Source organism: Bison bison, unplaced genomic scaffold (assembly GCF_000754665.1).
Source record: "Bison bison bison isolate TAMUID 2011002044 unplaced genomic scaffold, Bison_UMD1.0 scf7180017864072, whole genome shotgun sequence".
NCBI classification, from domain to species: Eukaryota; Metazoa; Chordata; class Mammalia; order Artiodactyla; family Bovidae; genus Bison; species Bison bison.
The window spans coordinates 5,705,309-5,717,171 of record NW_011494644.1 but is presented as its reverse complement, the minus strand read 5'-3'; the positions used below and the strand labels follow the sequence as shown (position 1 = coordinate 5,717,171).

Below are 11,863 nucleotides of genomic sequence, written 5' to 3'. Positions count from 1 at the left end.
TGGGAATGCCTCGCTGGCAATCTCCCGAGCTGTCTCAGTGGAGGAGGGAGGGGACAGAGACAGATAATTGCCCTTGGGGGCATTTCGTGGAACACCACATAGCGTTGTTACTATTGTTCAATTGCTAAGTCGTGTCCGACTCTGAGTGACCCCATGGACTGCGGCGTGCCAGACAACTCTGTCCTTCACTGTGTCCCGGAGTTTGCTCAAATTCACCTTCATTGAGTTGCTGAGGATATCTAACCATCTCGTCCTCTGCCACCCTCTTCTCCTTTTCCCTTCCATCTTTCCCAGCATTGGGGTCTTTTTTTAATGAGTCAGCTCTTCGCATCAGGTGGCCAAAACATGGGTGCTTCAGCTTCACCATCAGTCCTTCCAATGAATATTCAGAGTTGACTGAGGATGCTATTAACATCCATGTACTACCTTTGCGAGCTGCTGCTGCTGCTGCTGCTAAGTTGCTTCAGTCATGTCCGACTCTGTGCGACCCCATAGATGGCAGCCCACCAGGCTCCCCTCCCTGGGATTCTCCAGGCAAGAACACTGGAGTGGGTTGCCATTTCCTTCTCCAATGCATGAAAGTGAAAAGTGAAAGTGAAGTCACTCAGTCGTGTCCGACCCTCAGCGACCCCATGGACTGCTGCCTTCCAGACTCCTCGGTCCATGGGATTTTCCAGGCAAGAGTACTGGAGTGGGGTGCTGTTGTCTTCTCCGTACCCACTCACTATTTTGTTTTCTGAGATTTTAAAAAATGTGCAGAATCCTGCACTATAATATGCATAGAACACCTATGCGGTTTTTAAAAATAGGAGAGCAAACACCAATTCTGAGCGCCCGCTGAATAGGGGACCACCACCAGCCAGTTCTCCACATGCCCTTAGACCTCTGACCACCTCCACTCCTGCCACCCCCTCCCCAGAAGTTTCTGTTATCCTGATTTCTGTGGCCAGTGCCTCCTGCTTTTCTTTATAGTCTCTCTTACTATTTTCCTTTAAGTCAACTCTTTTATTTGTTTTGGCTGAGTCTTTGTGGCTGAGCTTGGGCTTTCTAGTTGCATCGAGCAGGGACTACGCTTTGTTGCAGTGCGTGGGCTTCTCATTGCAGTGACTTCTCTTGTTTCAGAAGACAGGCTCTAGGGCACACGGGCTCAGCAGTTGCAGCTCAGTATTTGTGGCACACGGGCTTAGTTGCCACGTGGCCTGTGGGATCTTCCTGAACCAGGGATTGAACCGCCTGCATTGGCAGGTGGATTCTTTACCACTGAGCCACCAGGGAAGCCCCAACTCACTCTTTTAATTCAACTAAATTTTTTTGACTTTTTTTTTTTTTTGAGTTAAATTCACATAACATGGCATTCAGCATTTTAAAGTGTACCATTCTGTAGCACTCAACATATTCACTCCTGTCTATCTCCAGACATTTTCTTCACCCCCGAAAGGAGATCCTGGACCCACTGAGCAATCACCCCTCACCCCCCACCTCCCCCCAGCAACCTACTTTGTCTCCATGGATTTACTTATTCTGAGTACTTCACGTAAATGGAATTACACAATGCATGGCTGGCCTCCTTGGATTTCCGTGGTGGTCCAGTGGTTAAGAATCTGCCTTCCAATGCAAGAGACATAGGTTTGATCCCTGGTCATGGAACTAAAATCCCGCATGTCTCAGGGCAATTAAGCCCGCATGCCACAAGGAGAATCCCAAGTGCTGCAAGTAGAGAAGGCCCCATGCACTACAACTAGAAAAGAGCCCGAGCACTGTGACAAAGACCCAGCACAGCCAAAAAGAAACCAAAATCTAGATATTAACTAAATAAACTAAAAGAAAACTGTTCCATCACCTCTGGCTTTTCCCTCTGCCTGAAATGTTTTCTCAGATATGAATGACTCCCCCAAGCTGTTCAGATAATACCCTTGCCCAGAGGTCTCCCCTGAGCACATAACTCCCAGGCTGGCCCCTCTGCCTGCCCCTGGACTCCCAGACCCTCTCTACCCTGCAGTACATTTTCCTCTTTCCGTAGCACTTCTCACCCTCTGACGCGCTATCCACTGTACTCACTTCTTACACAGATTGTTTCTGGGTCTGCTCTCCCTCAGGAGGGGGTGAGGTCCACATGGGCAGGGAGCTTTATCTGCTTGCCCCACACATGTGTCCCCAGTTCCTACAGTGCTGCTTGGCAGAGTAAGCAGTTGAGGGAGGCTGAATAACAGAGCCCCAAGAGGTCCAGGTCCTACTCCTTGGAACCTGTGGATGTCACCTCTTTGGCACACAGAGCTTTTGCAGATATGATTAAGTTAGGAATCTTGAGATGGGGAGACTATCTTGGGGTCTCCAGGTGATCTGAAATGTAATCACAAGTATCCCTATTAAAAAAAATACAAGGGAAGATTTGGCAGCAACAGAAGAAGATAATGTGATGGGCTTCCCTGTTGATCCAGTGCTTAAGAAGACACCTTGCGATGCAGGGGACAAGCGTTCGTTCCATTCCCGGTCCATGAAGATCCTGCCTGCTGCGAGACAACTAAGCCCGTGCACCACAACTACTGAACTCTGGAGCCCTGGAGCGGCAGCTGCTGAAGCCCGCGTGCCCTAGAGCCTGTGCTCTGCAAGAAGAGAAGCCACCACAATGAGAAGCCTGTGCATGGCAACTGGAGAGTAGCCCCGACTCACTGTAACTGGAGAAAGCCCTTGCTCTGCAATGAAGAGCCAGCAGAGTCAAAAGTAAATAAGTGAATATTTTAAAAATAAAAGAAAACAAAGTGATAATTAAAGCAGGACACTACTCTGCTGGCTCTGAAGATGGACGAAGGGGCCAGGCATCAAGGAATGCAGTTTCAGAAGCCAGAAAAGGCAAAAGGACAGATTCCCACCTGGAGCCCCTGTGGTGTGCATGGTCCTGCCACGCCTTGATCTTAGCCCTGTAGGACTCTTTTCATAGCCCTGGCCTCCAGAACTGTCAGGAAATACATTTCTGTGGTCGTAAGCCCCTCAGTTTGTGGCGATTTGGTACAGCAACCACAGGAAACTAACACAGAGCTCAGTAAACAGCTGTTAATGAATACACTGCCCAATCAGTAACTAAAGGAAACTCCAGTATTAAGTACAACAAGCAGAAGGTAACTGAGAAAACAAAGGCATTGTAAACAGAATGAGGCAGTTAAATTGGGCTGGACAGCCAGAAATCTGTGGGTTCTGATTTGGCTTTCTCTTTGTTAAAAGAAAGACCTGAGCACCCATCAGAAAGCGTTAGAAATCAATGAGCCCCAAACTCAGACTTGATGTCTCTGCGTGTTGAAGAATGAAATGGCCTTCCACATTCTGTCCATGGTACTTAATGTTCCAGTTTGCTGGGGTAGGGGAGGAGGTCAAGGCAGACTTCACAGAGATGGTGACCTCCGTTCCTGGTCTTGGAGGGTGAGTAGAGGGAGAGTCTCTCTCTCTCTGCATTATAGAGAGTCTACAGTGCAGAGTTTTGCATTGTAGCTAAGTTTGGGGGCCACCACAAGTCACCACTCTAGGGTAGGTCCTCTGACTTGAGGAATGTAGCTGAGGTAAGGGGGAGTCGCCAGAGGCATGTCAGCAGGACGTCTGTGAGGGGCTTGCCCTGCAGAGACATCCCCCCGGGCAGAGCCTGGAGACTGGATGGGAGATAGGAGAGCTGGGGGATTCGTGAGGAGGGGAGCCTTGTGCCCCTTTTTGTCTGGGCTCCGTCTCAGGCTCCAGCTGCGTCTTTAGTGTACAGGTCTCAGAGTCCATCACTGACTCTCTTCCTGTTTGATCTGCTTTTCTTCCATGGTGACCTCATCCCCTCCCCTGTTGACCCCCACAAGTCTCTGTCTGGCCCAGACCTCTTGCCTGAGTCTTCAACCCCAGGAGAGGCTGGAGTCTATCTGATACCACCCCATGGGGTGCAGGCTTAGGAGGGACATGTTGAGTCTGAGGCAGCTCTGTCATCAGGGAGACATTCTACGGGCTTGAGGCTGGGACTCAGGGGCCTGGAAGGGAGGTCAGAAGAGCAGTGAGGTCAGGAGCTCAGTTTGAGAAGAACAAGGGTGCATCAAGAACAAACATTTCCACGACCTGCTTGTAGAGCCATTGCCCCTTGGAGTTGGTAATGTTGCATCCTGCCCACAGGCCGTAGGTGTGAGGCCTTGCACCGAGGCCACAGCAGCGGAGCCCAGAACCAAGGTCACCTCCGAAGCTAATTGAGCCCCTTAGTAACCATTGCCAAAAGCCCCCGATCATCACTAACAAGCTTCCTGACTCCCAATTAGGCAAAGATGCCCACTCCAATAAACACCCTATGGCACCCCAACCAATCACCTAATGCCAACCTTTCAGCAGGAATTTTGTCTTGAGGCTATAAAACTTGTCTATTAACTCAATGAAAACTGTCGACTTGCCCTGGTCTGTCAGGATTTGTTGGTCTGCTGCACTTGCAGTGCCTACTTTAACTCTGCTCTTTGTTCTTAATAAACTCACTCCTCTCTGCAATACTCTGTGTCTGAAAATTCTGCTCCAACCTGCGCTCAACTCCTGGTACGTGGCTGCTCATCCGAGGGGTCTGGGAATGAAGCAGTCCTCCCCCATCCCCACCTCTGTCTTCGCACAGGAGGACCCTTCAGCTGAGCAGGCTGGACCTGAAGCCAGAGGATATGGGAGGGGAAATCCTCAGGGGCAGATGGACTTGAAAGGCAGGGTGCACAGTGGTTAAACACACGAGCTCTGAGACAGGCCAGGGTCCACCCATTACTAGGGATTGGGGTCACAAGAATGGGGCCCATAGAGATGGTGTCCCGGGCCTCTGTTTCCTTATCTACACCTGTACTGTGAGAATCCCACAAACCGGTGTGTGTGGAGTGCTCAGCAGATTCCCTGGCCAACAATAAATGCTTAATGAATATTAGCCATTGTTATGGTTGTTATTGTTTTTATTAGCTCCATAAACTTTTCCTAAACACCATCACTATTCTCAGTCTTACCCCAGTTTGGGGACAAAGAGATAAGACACAATTCCTGCCCTCAAAGCATCCACTGTTTAATGAGAAAGGAAAGGAAAGGAAAGTGAAGTCGCTCAGTTGTGTCTGACTCTTTGAGACCCCATGGACTGTAGCCTGCCAAGCTCCTCTGTCCATGGGATTTTCTGGACAAGAATACTGGAGTGGGATGCCATTTCCTTCTCCAGGGGATCTTCCCAACCCGGGGATTGAATCTGGGGCTCCCACATTGCGGCAGACTCTTTTACCATCTGAGCCACCAGGGAATTGTTTAATGAGAGAGACAGACAAATGGATAAGAAATTGTATGAAGGAATGGAAACTAAAGGGCTTCCCAGGTGCTGCTAGTAGTGAAGAACCTGCCTGCTGTTACAGGAGACACAGGAGATGCTGGTTGGATCCCTGGGTCGGGAAGATCCCCTGGAGGAGGGCATGGCAACCCACTCCAGTATTCTTGCCTGGAGAATCCCATGGACAGAGGAGCCTGGTGGGCTACAGTCCATAGGTTTGCAAAGTCAGACATGACTGAAATGACTTAGCATGCTCACTTGGAAACTCTCTTATAGAGGAAGCTAGAAAGGGAAGGGATGGGAAGACTCTGCTGAAGTGGTGATATCTGTACCTAGGAGGATGAGTGGAGGAGGAGAGAGGACAGCATTTGGCACCATAGGTTGGCTAAGGCTGGGAGCCGGGCAGGAAGGAGGTGACTGAGCCATGGGGTGTCACCTGTGTGCTGGGGGAGATGTGGGTGGCTATGCCTCCAGATGCTCTTGACCTCCCCTTTGACAAAGCCAGGCTTCCCTGGTGGCTCAGACGGTAAAGAATTGGCCTGCAATGCAAGAGACCAAGGTTCAATCCCTGGGTTGGGAAGATCCCCTGGAGAAGGGAATGGCGACCCACTCCAGTATTCTTGTCTGGAGAATCCATGGACGGAGGAGCCTGGTGGGCTACAGTCCATGGGGTCGCAAAGAGTCAACATGACTGAATGACTAACACTCACTTTGACAAATCCAGCAAATCCTGAGCCTTGCTGCGAACGTTCTGCCTGTGACATCATGCTGAGGCAGGTTGGTTCCACAAATCTGAGGCCGGGCCCCCACCCGTCCTACTTCGGGGGAGGAGGAGGAAGCTCCCTCTGTGCAATGCCCAGGCAGGCATCCGTGGCAAGTTCCCTGTCGGCACTGGCTGCAGCCACCCCAGCCCAGCATGGACAGGAGCCAGGCTCTCGCCTTCTGTAACCTGATGCTTGCCTGCATCAGCCCTGACTTCTGAGCCCACTCCTCAGGCAGCTCCTGCCAGAGGTCACGGTGACCTTCTCCCTGTGTGCTGCCATGCCTCCTAGCAGTGCCCCACCTGCAAGGACCAGGGGAACCACTGCACGAGGCAGAGATGGCTGTGGCTGCCACAAGTCTGAGGTGGGGTTGGACCAGGCAAGTTTCCCCGTGCCTTCCTCTTTGTTTTTTTGACTGAGCTGGGCCTTAGCTGCTTTGTGCGGGCTTTTTCTGGTTGTGGTGAGCGGGGTCTATTGCTGTGCACTGGCTTCTCATTTTGGTGGTTTGTCTTGTTGCAGAGCACAGGCTCTAGGGCACACGGGCTTCAGGGATTGTGGCACGTGGACTCTAGAGCTAGGTCTCAGTAGTTGCGGTGCTTGGGATCAGTGGCTCACAGCTTGTGGAATCTTCCCAGACCAGGGATCAAACCCATGTCCCCCACATTGGCAGGAAGTTCTTATCCTCTGCGCCACCAGGGAAATCCCCCCTTGCTCTTTCACTGAGTCTCCTGCCTCCATCTAGCAGCCATCCTTGGGCAGAAGGCAGTCCTGAAATGCAGGCCTGTCCACATTCACAGATGAGGGACTTCCTTCTGCCCTACAGCTGGGTGTGGAGCCTTTCCCTCTTCCCACCTGGACTGACAGGAGCCTCATCCTTAAAAGGCACAGACACTGATTGGATGCAAAAATGGTACTGATAAAGTGCATGGGCTCTGGAGTCACACTGCCTATGTTGGAAACCCAGCTCTGCAACTTCCTAGCTGGATCACCCTGGGCTAGTCACTCAACCTTTCTTTGTCTCAGTTTCTTCATCCACACAGTGGGATAACCATACCTACTTACTGTGCTAATCCCAGGGTTGGTAGATTTCTTTTTCTGTACAAGGCCAGGGAATAAATACTGTAGTCTTCCAGGGGGCTGCAACAGCAGCTACTCACCTCTGCCTGCTGTGGTAATCCAGCCATACACAATTAGTGAACAAAGGGGCATGACCGTGTTCCAATAAAACTTTATTATGGACACTGAAATTTGAATTGCATATAGTTTTCATGTCACAAACGGTCCTTCTTTTGATATTTTTAACAGTATTAAAAAAAACAAACAAACACCAAAATCACTCTTAGGTCACAGGCAAAAACAGGATTTGGCTTGTGGGTTGAAGAGTGCAGTCCCCTATGCCAATCTTTGGAAGTGCTGAGTGCAGCAGCCAGCACATGGTTCTTGAGCTGATAGTAGGCACCTACTGTATGCTTAATACACGTCAGCTTCTATCATCATGGAAGGTGTGGATATGGCAGGAGGCAGCTGTCCACGTGGCTGACTTGCTGCTGAGGGGCAGGCCGTCAGTGGGGGAAGGTGGTCTGCCTTGGAGAAAAAGCAGCTGAGATGGGTTATCAGGAAGTCATGCCTTGGGCTACCACCGGACAGGAGTGGCCAACAGAGTCCTTTAACTGGCCCTTCTCTGCTAAGGGCCCAGAGTATTGGCTTAGCTGCCCAGAATGTGTCCCCCTCCCTGCCCCAGCTCAGAGTGAGGTCCTCCTGTCACACCCCTAGGTGCCCCCATAGAGCCCCCTTCCCCTCTAACACTCCAAGGACCCTGTGCCAGCTCCCTTCTGAGGGCTCAGAGCAGACCTTGCCCCCATGTCAGCGACTGTTGCTGCTGCTAAGTCACGTCAGTCGTGTTTGACTCTCTGCGACCCCATAGACGGCAGCCCACCAGGCTCCGCCGTCCCTGGGATTCTGCAGGCAAGAATACTGGAGTGGGTTGCCATTTCCTTCTCCAATACATGAAAGTGAAAAGTGAAAGTGAAATTGCTCAGTCCTGTCTGACTCTTCGCGACCCCATGGACTGCAACCTACCAGGCTCCTCCATCCATGGGATTTTTCCAGGCAAGAGTACTGGAGTGGGCTGCCATTGCCTTCTCCGAAGTCAGTGACTAGGAATGGTTTATTCACAAACAGCTCCAGCTCCAGGCCCAGAGCTTCCTCCTATCTTTGGCACCAGGCAGTGAATGTCAGGCCTCAACACGTAAAGTCACATCCTTGGGTCCCAGCCCAGGCTGGAGGAGTGGCTGAAACCCCCAACTTGGGGCTTTGGAGGAATCTCTTGCTCTCTCTTTCTCTCAAGATCTGGCCAAGAACTCTGTCAGGCTTCACTCCTGGCCTTTGTCCAGGCCGGCCCCATCTCCTTGGCCCCATCTCTCTCTGTAGCAGGTGTGCTAAGGGGTTTGGCCTGCAGGATCTAGCTTGTCCTAGGCGGCCGTGAGTACGGCTGGGAGGGGTCCGACGGTCCCCTGCACATGCCCAGGCCCACCTTGTTCAAAGCAGACTCGTAGTCAATGTCTCTGAAAAGCCCAGCGAGGGGAGGACACCCCCTGTGTGCTGGAGACTCTAAGTTCTCAACCGTGGCTGGTGGTCTTGGCTCCATCTTTCTTCCCCGCCCTGCCTCAGGACTCAGCAGGCACCTGAGTGTCTGTGAGCTGACTGGAGAAGGCCCTCTCCAAGCGCAGGGTGTTGTATCTGGGGGGTGGTGTGCCAGGCACCTGGGACCCTGGGGCTGGAGGCAGACTCAAGGCAGAGGTGAAAGTGGGCAGGTCATCGTCTATGTCAAGGCTGGGGTTATCCCGGCCCTGCGGGGCACGGGGAGCCTCAGGGCAGGCAGGTGCTCGTCTCCGGGCCCACCACCCCTTGGCTTTGTGCCACTGGTGGCGGGCAATGATGGAGAGGGAGTCAATGAAGAAGACCTCGATGATCTCAATGACGCAGACAACGGAGCAGCTCATCCACAGGCCCAGCTGGCCACCGATGTTGGACAGAAGCTGTTCGATCTGCAAGGGAGGCCAAAGCACACGATCAAGGGGAATCCCACCAAGCTGGCTTCATGCAAAGACCCTGAGGCCCAAGGGAGCCACTGGTTAGCCCTGGCCCTGAACAGGTTTGGGGAAGACAAGGGCAGGCTGTCTGTCCCCTCCTACCCTGCCCATTCTGATCTGAGGCCTGGTTGGCCTTTGGTGGCCCTACTAGCTTGGGCTGGACCCCCCACAGTCTGACTCTGCTCCCTGAGGCCAGGCAGATGGGCAAAGTCGCAGACCGAGGACAGTCTCAGAAGGGAGCCACTCACGCTGTTGGCAGGGTTCTCCATGATGGATCTCTGGTTCAGGTCTTTGTAGAATATCAAGAGTTTGGCCAAGTCTGTCCTGTAAGAATTCCAATAGGCAGGGCCAAGGTGAGTTGGAGGCTTTTGTGCTCTAGCAAATAGCCAGCCCCTCAGCATGGCTGTGTATCTCCGGCCCAGCCCCCAGCAAGGCCCAGGCTCTGAGCTCCATAGGGTGTCTTAGAACCTGGTTTATGGGGTTCCTTGTGCACCACAGAGCACATCTCCAGCCGGGACCTAGTCACTCAAGCCATCCCTTCACTCAAAAACCATTTCTCCAGCTCTAGACTAAGTCAGTCCCCACAGCTGCCCTCCCACAACTAAACCCTGCAATCGTGATTGTCTGATGGCAATCTAAAACACGTCTGGGAGACAGGTAAGTGATGTAAACGAACCAGAGGGGAAAAATGATAATAACCATAATAATAGCTAGCACTTATTGACCACTTCCTGTGTTGCCAGGCATTCTTCCAAGAACCTTGTGTGAATTAACTCGTTTAATTCGCACAACAGTCCTATAAGGCAGGTATCTCCATTTTACAGACATGGAAACTGAGACACAGATTGGTTGAGTAACTTGCCCAAGACTACACAGCTCATGACTGGTAGAGTTGATATTCAAACCTAGCTACATCTGACTTTAAAGTTCGTGCTCTTAACCACTCACTGTACTAAATTCCCTCCTGTTAGGACTGTGGCAAGCTAGAAAATTCATGCTTATCCCAGAAAGGTAGCCAGTACTCAGTACTCTTCAGTGCTTTGCAAAAATGGAAGGTGAATGTTGCCAGAATTTTTGATCTCTCAGGAAAAGTTGGAAATAACAGGTTATATTGGTGGAATCATATTTGGCTCAGGGGTCATCACTTTGCAATACTTGGTTTAACAGTTTTCAATGATTTGATCAAAGTCTATCTTTATTATTAGACTCTAAGGAGAGATAAGAAAGCCTTCCTCAGAGATCAATGCAAAGAAATAGAGGAAAACAACAGAACGGGAAAGACTAGAGATCTCTTTAAGAAAATCAGAGATACCAAGAAAACATTTCAGGCAAAGATGGGCTCGATAAAGGACAGAAATGGTATGGACCTAACAGAAGCAGAAGATATTAAGACAAGGCGGCAAGAATACACAGAAGAACTGTACAAAAAAGATCTTCATGACCAAGATAATCACGATGGTGTGATCACTCACCTAGAGCCAGACATCCTGGAATGTGAAGTCAAGTGGGCCTTAGAAAGCATCACTACGAACAAAGCTAGTGGAGGTGATGGAATTCCAGTTGAGCTATTTCAAATCCTGAAAGATGATACTGTGAAAGTGCTACACTCAATATGCCAGCAAATTTGGAAAACTCAGCAGTGGCCACAGGACTGGAAAAGGTCAGTTTTCATTCCACTTTCAAAGAAAGGCAATGCCAAAGAATGCTCAAACTACTGCACAATTGCACTTATCTCACATGCTAGTGAAGTAACACTAAAAATTCTCCAGTCCAGGCTTCAGCAATATGTGAACTGTGAACTTCCAGATGTTCAAGCTGGTTTTAGAAAAGGCAGAGGAACCAGAGATCAAATTGTCAACATCCGCTGGATCATGGAAAAAGCAAGAGAGTTCCAGAAAAACATCTATTTCTGCTTTATTGACTATGCCAAAGCCTTTGACTGTGTGGGTCACAATAAACTGTGGAAAATTCTGAAAGAGATGAGAATATCAGACCACCTGACCTGTCTCTTGAGAAATCTGTATGCAGGTCAGGAAGTAATAGTTAGAACTGGACATGAAACAAAAGACTGGTTCCAAATAGGAAAAGGAGTACGTCAAGGGTATATATTTAACTTGGCTTATTTAAACAAGGCTGCTTATTTAACTGAGTACAGATGCAGAAACGCTTGGCTGGAAGAAGCACAGGCTGGAATCAAGATTGCCGGGAGAAATATCAATAACCTCAGATATGCAGATGACACCACCCTTATGGCAGAAAGTGAAGAACTAAAAAGCCTCTTGATGAAAGAGGAGACTGAAAAAGTTGGCTTAAAGCTCTACATTCAGAAAACTAAGATCACGGAATCTGGTCCCATCACTTTATGGGAAATAGATGGGGAAACAGTGGAAACAGTGTCAGATTTTATTTTGGGGGGCTCCAAAATCACTGCAGACGGTGATTTTGCATTCATGGCTGAATCATTGCAGCCATGAAATTAAAAGACACTTACTCCTTGGAAGGAAAGTTACGACCAACCTAGATAGCATATTCAAAAGCAGAGATATTACTTTGCCAACAAAGGTCTGTCTAGTCAAGGCTATGGTTTTTCCACTGGTCATGTATGGATGTGAGAGTTCGACTATGAAGAAAGCTGAGCGCCGAAGAATTGATGCTTTTGAACTGTGGTGTTGGAGAAGACTCTTGAGAGTCCCTTGGACTGCAAGGAGATCCAACCAGTCCAT

General features: G+C 50.1%; 1 protein-coding gene across 2 annotated transcripts in view; it reads right to left on the bottom strand.

Moving 5' to 3' along the window:
- Positions 1 to 8,130: 8,130 nt before the first annotated feature.
- SCNN1G (sodium channel, non-voltage-gated 1, gamma subunit) overlaps positions 8,131 to 11,863 on the bottom strand; it is a 30,313-nt gene continuing 26,580 nt past the window's right edge. For both annotated transcript variants that reach the window (XM_010837197.1, XM_010837196.1), the window contains exons 12-13: positions 9,389 to 9,464; positions 8,131 to 9,095 (exon numbers count right to left, since the gene is read on the bottom strand). In XM_010837197.1, the coding sequence (XP_010835499.1) occupies positions 8,715 to 9,095; positions 9,389 to 9,464 (457 nt within the window). In that variant the 3' untranslated portion in view covers positions 8,131 to 8,714. The remainder of the gene's footprint in view (positions 9,096 to 9,388; positions 9,465 to 11,863) is intronic.